The sequence below is a fragment of the Eubalaena glacialis genome, chromosome 6, assembly GCF_028564815.1.
Source record: "Eubalaena glacialis isolate mEubGla1 chromosome 6, mEubGla1.1.hap2.+ XY, whole genome shotgun sequence".
Lineage (NCBI taxonomy): Eukaryota > Metazoa > Chordata > Mammalia > Artiodactyla > Balaenidae > Eubalaena > Eubalaena glacialis.
In genome coordinates, this window is record NC_083721.1 from 94,968,529 (window position 1) to 94,980,936 (window position 12,408).

Genomic DNA, 12,408 nt, shown 5'->3' on the forward strand with positions numbered 1-12,408 from the left:
CCCCACCAGTGCCTGGTAGGTGCCCTAATTGTATGTAGACATGAATTCCACGTCGTCCTAGTCTGCCATCTTGACTCCGCCCTCCACCTGGCAATTGATCTTTATGTACCCTTAAGGTAAATTATCTAATCCCTTTCTCCGACCCAGGGAAAATATGCCCTTTCTACTTTCAGTCTTTAAAAAAGCCCAAAATAAGATCTGATTTATGCTGTGCTATTTTACAAAATTTAAGCTATTGTATTGAAAGTACATAAAGGGAACTCCTCATTAATGAGCTCTAAAGGGTGCAGATTTCCCCTTTTAAAATATTTTCCAAAAGGCCTTTAAGCTGGAAATTTTAAAGAATTCTTTTTTTGTGGCTTTAGTATTACATCATTGATTTGATGTTCTTACCTTACAAGGGGAACCAAGGGGGTTATCATAAACAGCTACTTAACATCTGTTCAGCAGTTTACCTGCTCAGTAACATTATTCAGCATTTTATAAAAGCTATAAAACCCCTAATTTATTTGCATGATTTGTAATTCTATGCATTACAAATCCAAAAGCACATTTTTACTGATTTTCCTACCACATAGCTTCCCCTTCCTCACAACCGTGTTCCACTCAATTATCTTCCCTATACTATTACTACTAAGAAATCCATCTCTACCTTAGTCATCTTGTGCTGCCATAACAAAATAGCATAGACTGGATGACTTAACCAACAGAAATTTATTTTCTCACAGTTCTAGAGGCTAGAAGTCTGAGATCAGGGTGCCAACATGGTCAGGTTCTGACAAACACCCTCTTCCTGGCTTGCAGTCGGTTACTTTCTCTCTGTGTCCTAACATGGCAGAGAGCAAGCCCTCTGGTGTCAATTCTTATAAGAGCACTAATCCCATCATCAGGCCCTACTCTCATGACCTCATCTAACCCTAATTACCTCCCAAAGGCCCCATCTCCAAATACATCACATTGGCCACTAGGGCTTCAACATAGGAATTTTGGGTGGACACAAACATTCAGTTTATAGCAATCTCATTGGCTCTATTGCAGATTTTGGGTCCTATTCACAACCTCTTCCAGACACACACACACACACCCGCCCCTCACCAACCACCCCATCCTAATTAGAGACATACACACACACATATCGTCACTGTCATCATCAGGCTCTTGCAAGCAGTGGAAGCCTTGCTAGCAAGAACCATCACCATATAGTATTATTTCACCTCATCTGCACATGGTTAGCCTTGCAGTGCCAGCGTGCTGGATGTTGGGGAGGTGATCTGTCTGTGCCCTGGCTCTTTGGGGTGATGCCCGCCGTACCTTGCTACTTGTCAGGTACCCGCCACATCATCATCTGTTGCCAGCTCAGATCTCCCAGTGTGTTGTGAATGCAGGTTAGGCCAATCTAGGCATCATGCACTTTTTAAATGCTTTTAACACATTTTCTTCTCATGTTTCAAAGGGCATTCTGGCCACTTAGAAATGTGTATATGCATGTATTTTTATGTGTCCATAAAGGAGATTTGAAAACCATAATGAACAAGATTCTTAGCATCTAATGAATAACTCAGTCTTCTTTAGAATGAGTCAGTACCACTTTGTTAACTGTGGGGGATTTCATCAACTTTCTTATGTTTGCGTCTATGGGAAACAGTTTTTGGAAGACTGTCTCAAAGAGCTTGAATGAAATTGAAGCAAGTGAGCCCACAGGTACCCAGGGACCACAAGAATATCCAAATCTTGGCCTCTAGGTTTCTCATTATATGCCCAACCACAGCTTCATAAAGCAGGACTGAATAAAATTGGCTGCAAAGGTAACCTAGCTTAATGAAGCAAGAAATGAGTTGGTGAGCAGAAATTATTCCTACATGGTACAATTAATTGTGACCCAAGAATCCCTCAACAGTGTTTTTAGGATCCCCTGAGGTGTGTTTTTTTTTTTTTTTTTTTGTCGGATGTCAAATGCCATCCACTTGAGTATTTAGGCATTGCATTGTCCTTATTAGCTGTGACCCTAGCTTGTGACACCTATAGATGAAGACTTTTGTCCAAGGCTGTGCTCTGGCTGTGTAACCCTAGGATGTCACTTAACCTCTGAGCTGTTTTTTTCTCATTTATAAAATAAGCTGTTATCTGCCATGCTCACCTCCCAGAGTTGTGAGACCAAAAGTATATAATCCACATTGAAGCACTTTGTAAAGTATTAAGAATTTTTAAAGTTTTAATTAATTGTATTGGTTTTCATTTGCTATGACAAAAGGACTGTTTTATAGACCTTTCTTTTTCTTTATAAATGCTGTATACTTTGAAATTACATACTCTTCTAAAATGAAGACTGTGCAAGTATCCTGTGGATTTTGAATTCTTTTCCTTAGATCACTGATGCACTCAGATCTCCTCACAAAGGCAGGATTAGAGGTGTCATCTCTAGCCATGGAGTAGATCTACTGCCCACAGTAGGGCTTGCCAGGGAACATGAATTTTCACCTCTTGCTATGAGGTGGTAGAAAGAGTTGGTGAAGGAGACAAAGACATTCCTGGTATAATGTTTCTATGTCTCAGAAAATAATTCTCCTTACACTCTGACACCAGTTTCCTTACCTTTATAGATTCCTTTGTTAGGCACACAGCACATGGCCAGACAAGAATGATTCTGGCATTTTCAGAGTTATTGTCTAAAATATTCTCACCTTCCTATCTGGTGTCTTTTAATCTCACTGAACATCAACCCCATTCAACTAGTAGCTCTGCTCTAATGGTATTTTTTCTTCTCTGGATCTTTGTACTAATTATTTCACGTGCTACTGAATGTTGCTGTGCTTTTCCATTCATTAACTTTACTGGCTGCTGTCAGTTTACACCTTATGTACTGTGCTTCCTGGGGTGTTAAAGAGTTAAAATAATAAAATCTCTTGCCAGGCATGAAGCTTCCTTCACAGGCTGACTTGCCAAAAAATGACCTAACTAGCCAGGTTTTGCATACCTTGTTAATTTTACTTTTAATTTCCTCCAAGTAAAGCACAAAAATTGTTTATATATGCACATTGGAAATGAACAATAATATGTGTTTCCTACCCCTTTTCTTTGCAATTAATGTTTCTATATGTTATGTCAAACGGAAATACATTCCCAATACTTGGGCTCTTCTTTTCAGCAGTATTATACTGTGCCACTTATTTTCCAAACATTCATCCATACCTGCTATTAAATCTAGACAATTGTCTGGCTGAAGCGTTCATTTGAACTTGCTATTTACCTAACCTTCATTGTACCTGTGTGAGGTTTTATCTTCAATCTTGGCCACTTTATTACACTCTATCCAGCAGCTAAGGAGCTCTCTGATCACTTCTGAAGTCTCATTGAGAGGGCTACTTCCCTTTAGATTTTGCCCTTGCTAGCATTAGATGTGAGCTAATTCCTTCATTTTTCATTATTTCCTTGATTTTCTTAAAGCAACAGCATTAAAGCATTCCTGCTGGCATTTACTAATTTTTATTTCTTTTTCACTTTATCTCCCAAAAGCCCCAACCTTGTATAGGTAAAATATTAATCTGTAGTTTCCTGATGACCAAAACGGCATTTGGCTTGGGGGGGGGGGAGGGGGAGGACGATTAGCAGTCAACTGTATCCTTTCCCTAGTGTCCTATTCATAAGGAGCACTTCCTCTTTTGCTATGCATCCAACAATCAAGCTAACAAAGCACCACTGCCTTCCACTATTTTTATTGTCCTGATGTTTTGGAAAATTACACTGATAGATTATGTTTCCAAGCAGGCCACAGTTGTTTCTGCACTTTGGAGTTAAGTCACTACACCACTTTCCTACAACCAGCCCCACTGTTTATTTTAAAGAAGGACAAAGAAAGTAATTTTTCTTCGGAAAGAAAACTGTTTCTCCTGCAACTTGCTTTCCTCTATTTGACAGTATCCATTGTTTAGCTACATGTTTAAACTCAGTGGGTAGGCTGGCTATTTCTTCAATTCAGAGAAGGGATCTCAAATCCACAATTTGCAGTCATTGCTCCTATAGGTTTATAGGTTTTCAGATAAATGATTAATTGGAAAGAACAAATTAGCAGGGATAAAGAGACATTAGTCAAATGGCAGAGACAGATGTTAGGAAGAAATACAGCAAATACAATACAACAGTGCTCAACCTTTCGTTATTACCAAGATTCTAGGAAAGCGCCAAATTCTAGAGGTTGGTGTCAATCAAGATATGTGTATGACATTTCAGAAAGGACTGCCTTCTAAATTCAAGTTAAAATTTCGATGCTCTTTAGTAATGCTAGTTTCTAATAATTTTTCTCCTTAGAAGAGAATATTTTAAGAAGGAAGAGTCACGTCTGCCTTCTCTAATTTCTGGGAAAAAATCTGTTTTATAAGTATGCACAAACTAAAATAGTCCTTGTGCAGATACTAAGCTTTAAGGTAGTAGTTTATTCTCCAACTTCTGTTTGAGATATTTGAATATTTGATATTTGAATATTTGAATTTTTGTATAGCTAAAATTCATATTTCTAGGGCCACATATCAAGAGATTGTGATTCACTGAGTAAGGCCCAGGACTCTTCCTAGTTAACCAACAAGCCTAGTAATTCTAGTGCAGGTGGTCAAAGAGGAAACCTCCACTCCCCGACCGCATAAAGGGATGCCGCTCATCCAGGCTTCCACTTCTAAGCACCAAGATTCAGAATGCCATCACCAAACTAAATCCTCCTGTGACTTCCCATTTCTCATCACCCTCCAAACATAACAGGAACCCTTAGATGCCCCCTTATGTCAGAAGTACTTTTTCCTAAACAGAAATGTGAGAATTTTATGATAAACTTTGTCTCACCTATCAAGCAGTACAATTTGTATTAAACTTTTTAGAGAAGGTAACATGTCCTCGCTATGGCTGGCAGTAGCAAACACAGAGGTAGGCCACCTTAATTATAAGTGTGCCCCATTTTAAGAAAGCCCAAAATACCAGTAGATTCATGGGGGTTGGTGTTCCTTACAAGTGCACAACTGTCTATTTCAAGATGGATCATGTCAGTTGCTGGAATGGTCCTAGGACCCAGAATAAATCACTAAAATGCCACAAGGAGAAGAGCCAGAGTCCATGGCCATCCAATGAGAACTAAAGATAAAAGCAGAGCTGGAGGTTTAATGTAAACCACTGGGCTAGACAGAAATCCACTTGCATAACATTTTTCAGGATTCAACTTGCATAAGAAATCTTTCTTTGTATAAACAAGACAGTGGGCAACTCTTAACTCTTATGATGCCTTGGTGACATAGATAAAGTCACCCCCGCTAAATGGACACAGCTCTGTGGGATCCCCACTGGGAGAGTGGAGCTCAGGTTCAATTTCCGTCCTTCTTTTCCCCTCATCCCAGATTCCTTAGGCAGGGCCACCTGCGAATCCTTCTCCACAGTCCCGCCAAGCGTTCCCTTTTATATATCAATACATTCATCTGTTTGAAGGAAGGGTACAGACAGTTCTCTAAAATAATAGAAGAAAACATTTATTTGCACTAGATACCATTACTTCAGAGGAGCTAAATATGTTATTACAACGAGACCTGACTTCAATCCCCGGTGAGAGGTTATTTCTGTGGTTTTGTTCTAAAACATTTCCTTCTACTGGGAGACTAGGGGAGTTTTCATGCGTGCTCAGGTGTGATGGAGAAGTTGCAATATGCCAGCCTCCTCAGCCAGCTGCAGAGAGTAAAGGAGCAGTCCCAGGTGATCCATCAAGCAATGGCTGAGCTAGCAACCATTCCCTATCTACAGGACATCAGTCAACAGGAGGCGGAATTGGTAAGCATTTGTTTTTCTTTGTTTAAGGCTTTCACAAGCCCTGAGCCAATAAAAGAGTGATATGGTCTGAAAAAGAATGTGACAATAAATGCAGTCTGAGGGCAAACTCCCCAACCCTCATGAAGCATTCTAATGAAGAAACTGGAAAATGTAGAAATGTGTGTGTGTGTATGTGTTTTATTTGCCCACCCTGACTAGCTTCCTTTTTTTTTTTTTAATAGCAAGACCTTTGTGATGTATGAAAATATGGAAGAGGGTTGATTATTCATATTTTGAGTCAGACTTTTTTGTTTCAAGTAAAGTGAAATTTTAATACATTGTTTCTTAACTCCAAGATATGTTAATACAGGATTCTCTTCAATGGAAAAGTAAGAGGAAAAAACAGTAATTGCTGGATAGAAAACTGACCCTACAAAATCATCCATAGAATTTTCTTAGTTACTTCTAATGTCACATATATGTTGGCAGTGCCAACACTCGCACGCATACGTAACATTTAGTTAAGAGAGCTGTCTTGAGGGGAAAATGTAGTCAAATGGTGGCGTGTTTTTTTTTTAACTGAATTGACCAGTTAACTCAGAAAACACAGAGCCTGTCAAAAACTAGTCCAAGAAATATCTTATAGAACAAATCTCCAAACAGGTGTGTATATTATAACCATAATTTATATTAGAAACAATAGCACGTCGTTTGAAAAACAATTATTAATCAGTGTGCTGGCCATTCAAGGAAAGGTAAAATTCACTCCATATAAAGCTCCTAATGTGTTGCTGGGAAGGGCTCTTTGAGCTCTAATTGAATGTAGCGAAAACTAATTATAGACCTGAATTGAATTCACATAGCAAGGATGAGAACAACCCAAACTCATCACCTGTAATTTTCAGATAACTAAAGGAACCCTCCCTTTTTGAGCTTTTAAAGTTGTTACAAATTAATCAAGAAATAAACTGCCAACATTTATAATGTTCATCTGAACCTGTAAAAGTATATTAAATAAATATTGATATTCAAAGTAAGCATATAAAACTGAGTAGCCAAACAATAAAACTCCACATACTAAACATTAAAACTATGAGAAAAAAAAGTCTATTAGTCAAGAATTTACTAAGTCAAAACTGGCAATAATACTTTCTAAACCTGTATGGTTATGTGCACAGAACACCTTCTAAAAGGCTAAGTGTTTATCCTACCATTCATAAGGCATTCAGGAGTGCAGTAAGTGTGGAGCTTTCAAAGTGCATATTATAGCCAATTTTAGATGATTAATGCTCCTCTGAGATAAAAGAAAGCGAAGAAAATGTTAATTTAAGAAGCTGGCACAATGTTGATCCTGTCTTCCTGAAAAGCACGTTCAAGATTTAAATGAAAAATACAAGGGAGTTTTCTGCACTTAGGTCTTCTTAACCACACATCTGCAGCCTTCTTTTTTCTGGAAATACTTATATTTCTAAATATACACAAAGAGCACAAAACTAGCATTATTAACATCGCTAACTAATGTGTTAGTGCAACATTCCACTACCTGAAACCTTGGAAAACAGGATTTCATGGGATATTTTCATAATTTATATATCTACTAGAAAAAAAAGTAAATATATAGGGATGTATATGTGCAAGCCAAATATTTAAAAATCATGTATCTTGCAAGGGTTCATCACCTTAAGTAATAGATTTTACTTTCCAGCTTCCAAGCATAGCTTAACCTAGATACAAATCCTCGAAATACCTTTTATGATGCTATATAAACAGTGACTACTCAGTAGAAGAGTTTTGAATGACTCGACCCTCTACCCTCCTGCTTAAGCTCTGCAACATCTAAAGAACAGAAAGATTATCTAAGGGTTCATAATGTTTGATGCCATGGTGAACTGAACTGGTATACGTTCTTTTTCAGAGAACTTTCTTTTTTAGCTTTGAATATCACCTGGCTTCATGTGGCCTCATTACTTTGCAGCCACATATAAAGTGTGTGTATAGGATTATTTTAAATTGGAATATGGCAGTTCGGGGCAAAGGGTGGAATGTTTTCAACTTGCCTTTGAAATGGAACCTAAAAAAGTAATCCTGGTTATTTTGAAATTTTAGAAAAGGAAAGAATAGTAAAAGAACTAAAATGAGCTAGATCCTTTAAGAGGCAATAAAACAACACAATTTTAGTATGGTCCTCTGGTGAGCTTTTGCATGATGCCTAGAATTATGATACATTAGCCTCAGGAGAAACTACTAAGATGTGTTCATGTACTACATGCCATTTCCTGAGAGAATTAACCACCACCTTCATTCTTTACAACCCAGATCCGTTTTTACAAAACATCAACACTTACTACATTAAAACCTATATGTTTTCTACAAATTTTCAAGAATCTTTCCATTGTTTCAGTATTTTATATCTGCAATAATACTTGGTAATGACTGAAGCAGAGATTAGGTGGCAGTGTTCATTGTCGGAAAGTTGAGTAATAAAATCATCAGCGTACAAATGATTTTTTAATTAGGTTTTAATCTGTGTATTTAGAGAAGTTATTTCTGTGTGACTTCCACACTGATAATTTTTATCTTGGTGCCACAGCTGCAGTCACTAATGGCAGATGCTATGGACACCCTTGAAGGAAGAAGAAACGATAAAGAACGTGTGTGGAATACAATTCAAAAGGTAAAACTTTCAGCTGAAGGAAAAAGACATATTATTCTCAAAGAAAATGTCCATCTTGGGTCAAATCTGTTTAAAAGATAAAAAGAAAAGGAAATTCCTTGGGTTGTTTTATTGGTTGTTTTCTTTTTAAAATAAATGCAGCTCTCTCCCTGGAAGTGTAGCCAAAATCAAATATGGATTTATTTAATCTGTTTCCTAAGGTCTGCTGCTTTTCTGACTGTGGTCATATGCTTTTATGGGTCTCTTATCACGCTCATTTTCATATTCTATTTTCGTTATCTGCTCCTTCATTATTGGTTATTATAGATATTTTTAAAGCCCTTTCATCAATGTTTTATTTCCTCCCCAACCCTTTCTCCCATAATTGTCACTTGAGGAATAATGGCTACATTTCAGGGAACGACAAATGAACTAGCACATTGACGTTTGGGGTGAAGGAGTAACGTACGGGTTGTTAGAAGTAGAACATCCCTTCATTGGTTACCTGAGTTATGCAAAACAAGCACTGAGATGCACCTGGCCCCAGCTACTCGGGAGACTCGTGTGATACCACGGGCCCCTCTGGCAATGCAGGAAGGAGTAAGTAGTGTTGGGTCTCCAGTCCAGCTAAAGGTGATAAATTCTGATCAATCTACTCCCCACTCAGTCTCCTCCAATCACGGTAAGAACCCACAAAGGGAGAACTGGTGTCAGGAGATGTGAGAAGAGCAAACCAAAGAAGCCTTCAGTTTAAGAGGTAAAGTCAGCCATGAGGGATTCCAATGCATCTGCAGAAATGTGTCTTCTGTAATCAATTCAGAGGCCCTATGATAAATGCATAGAACAGAAATCAACTGAACTCAGCAAATATTTGTTGGATATCTACTGTGCCTGAAAGAACACCGTATGTTAAGGATATTGTGCTGGACAAGACAGACACAGCCCCTGCCTATATGGGCCTAACCATCTAGGAAAGAAGACTGTTATTAAACAGCTACTTATAAGTTTACTAACTATTATATTTAAAAAGTGGGTGTTCAATGATCTGTGGGAACAAAGAGTGGAATATAATCTGGTCTGAGAGATCAGAAAATCCATCTCTGAGAAAGTGATATTTATAAAACATTTAAAGGATAGTAGTAGTTATCCAGATGAAAAGGTAGATTTCTACACAGAAGAATAAGTTTGTACCAAGAATGCTAAGAAAGCAGGGCAAATTCAAAACCTGACAAAGGAACGAGGAACATATTTCAAAATGAAGTGCAGAGGCAGAAGAAGTCAAATCACAGAAGGTCTTAAAAATTACGTTAAGGATTTTTTAAGGATTTGGTCTTAAAAACTATGTTTCGGGAAGTATTAATATTTATCTGATAAATATTTTTGAGACATCGCTAGGGCTGTAGTGGGAAAACAGATTGGGGCTACAGAAATTTGGGGAGGTCAGTTATAAGGAGGTGACTTGATGTACAGTGGTGGGCACAGAGATGGAGAGAAGCAGACAGATGTAATATTCAGGAAGCAAATCTTCAGGCCTTATTCTCTGATTGCATATGGGAGTTTAGAAAAAAGAAAAGGTTAGAATGATGCCCAGACATTGGGCTTGAGCCACTAGGCGGGGAATAGGAAGAGGTTCGCTGGTGCAAAGGTAGGAAGGAAATACTTCAACGAAGCAGCTTTTGGCTGAGAACATAAACTCTTTCAGAGCCCACAGAAACCACACCAGGTATTTGAAAGGGAATTTAATATACAGAATGGTTAACTGGGTATGAAATAGGTAACTGAAAAGGAAAACAATAATTCATCACCAAGGAAGCAATTAAAGGAAACAGCTACCACCCCCTAGGGCTGGAGAATCAAAGAGAAGAGGTTGCAATTACTAAAACTTAGAAACTTGGAGCAGGGACCTGGCTGGGCCAAAACTCACATCTCCTACTAGGAGGTGCTATTTAGCTGGTGCTAGTGTCCCTGAACTTGGAGGAGGGGTCGTGAAGGGCTGAGACTTAGACTTCTGAGGAATGGGCACTAACTCACTGGTGCTGATGGGGAGTGAAAGAAGGTAGTTTTAATGGGGGTAATCTGGCAACTTTTGGAAAAACTAGATTCCACTGCTACTACAGAAAAGAATGTATGTTTCTGGAGCAAAGAAACTTTGCTGAACAGATGCTCACGGGAACTCCAAGCAGACAGGAAGTCCACAGCAAATAACCAGGAAGCAGCAAGTCCCTCCTTTCTCCTTGGGTTTTACAGTGTCCCTCTATCGACCACTATTGATGGAGACAAAGAGCTGGCAAAACAGAAATGGGGTTTCCAGAGTTCCAGTCCCAGCATCAAAGAGCTAATTACAGAAGGGTGGATTTGGAATTAAGAGACAATAGGCTAATAACTAGCCCAAAAGTGCACTGAACTTAGGGTGCCGGCAAGATATCCAAGGTGAAGTACAGGAGTCTGGAGTTCTGAATAGAAAATTGAATAGAGATAGAGTTTTCTAAGTCATTGGCAAATTGGTGGTAACTGAAATCATTTGAGTGGATGACACGGCAGAGAAAGAGCGTATAATAAGAAGAGAGGCTTGAGGAGCACATTTCAAATTTAGGAGGAGACTAAGCAGGAATGGCAGGACGAACTGGAGCTAGAGGTAAACGAAATCCAATGTTCATGAGAGTCAAGCAATATAATTAAATATTTCTGCTGACTATAGAAATAATTGTTTAGCACAGGGGGTAGCAAACTACAGTTCACAGGTCAAAACCAACCAACCACTTATTTTTGTAAATAGAGTTTACTGCACACAGCCATACCATTCACTTAAGTATCATCTATGTCACCTTAGCCAAGTTGAGTAGTTGCCACAAAGACCATGTAACTCACAAAGCCTAAAATATTTACTATCTGACCCTACACAAAAAGTCTGCTATACCCTTATACCCTGGTTTAAAGCATTATCCCTCCCAGAAATATTTGCATTTGTACAGTAAATATTTATATTTGCAAATCCAAGAGATAACAGAATAGTCCAATTATGAAATTCCAAGGACTAGCCAAACAGGTGGAAGAGTGATTGACATTCGTCTATACCTGTCTGCATCTTGTAGACAACCACCAGTTTCACCTCACCCTACACTAGTGTTCTGATGCCCACATTCATAGGAGCATTTAGCCCGCAGCTTCCCGCTTTGCCCTTATTGCAGTTATCTATTGCTGTGTTAAAAATCATCCCAGGGCTTCCCTGGTGGCGCAGTGGTTGAGAATCTGCCTGCTAATGCAGGGGACAGGTTCGAGCCCTGGTCTGGGAAGATCCCACATGCCGCGGAGCAGCTGGGCCCGTGAGCCACAACTACTGAGCCTGCGCGTCTGGAGCCTGTGCTCCGCAACAAGAGAGGCCGCGATAGTGAAGAGGCCCGCGCACCGCGATGAAGAGTGGCCCCCGCTTGCCGCAACTAGAGGAAGCCCTCGCACAGAAACGAAGACCCAACACAACCAAAAATAAATATAAAAATAAATAAATAAATAAAAGATTACTATTAAAAAAAAAAAAAATCATCCCAAATATAGTGGTTTAGAAGGACAACGTTATCTCTCACAGGTCTATGTGTTGACTAGACTTAGCTAGGTGGTTCTTGCTCAGTGTCTCTCATGCAGTTCAATCTCGTGGCTTCTGTGCCTGGGGCTGGAGGAGTCACCTGAAGGCTAAAATGGACTGGACTCAAGACGGCTTACACATGTGGTGACAGCTGATACTAGTCAGCTGAGACACTGACTGGAGTGCCTAAATGTGGCCTCTCCATGTGAATTAGGCTTTAAACAGCACAACAGCTGGGTTCCAAGAGGAAGTATCTCGAGAGAAAGGAAGTATTTAAAAACCACCAGTCTTCTAAAAGGCTAGGCCCAGAACTGGCATAGCAACTGCCACCATATTCTATCGGTCAAAGCAGTCACAGGCCAGCCCAGAATCAGGGGATTGGAGAAACAGATTCCAA

At 39.2% G+C, this 12,408-nt stretch overlaps 1 protein-coding gene across 1 annotated transcript in view; it reads left to right on the forward strand.

Annotated features, from left to right (window-relative positions):
- SPATA16 (spermatogenesis associated 16) overlaps positions 1-12,408 on the forward strand; it is a 232,567-nt gene that overhangs the window by 192,041 nt on the left and 28,118 nt on the right. Inside the window, exons 8-9 of the mRNA XM_061193423.1 lie at positions 5,635-5,799; positions 8,369-8,452. Coding sequence (XP_061049406.1) covers positions 5,635-5,799; positions 8,369-8,452 — 249 coding nt within the window. The remainder of the gene's footprint in view (positions 1-5,634; positions 5,800-8,368; positions 8,453-12,408) is intronic.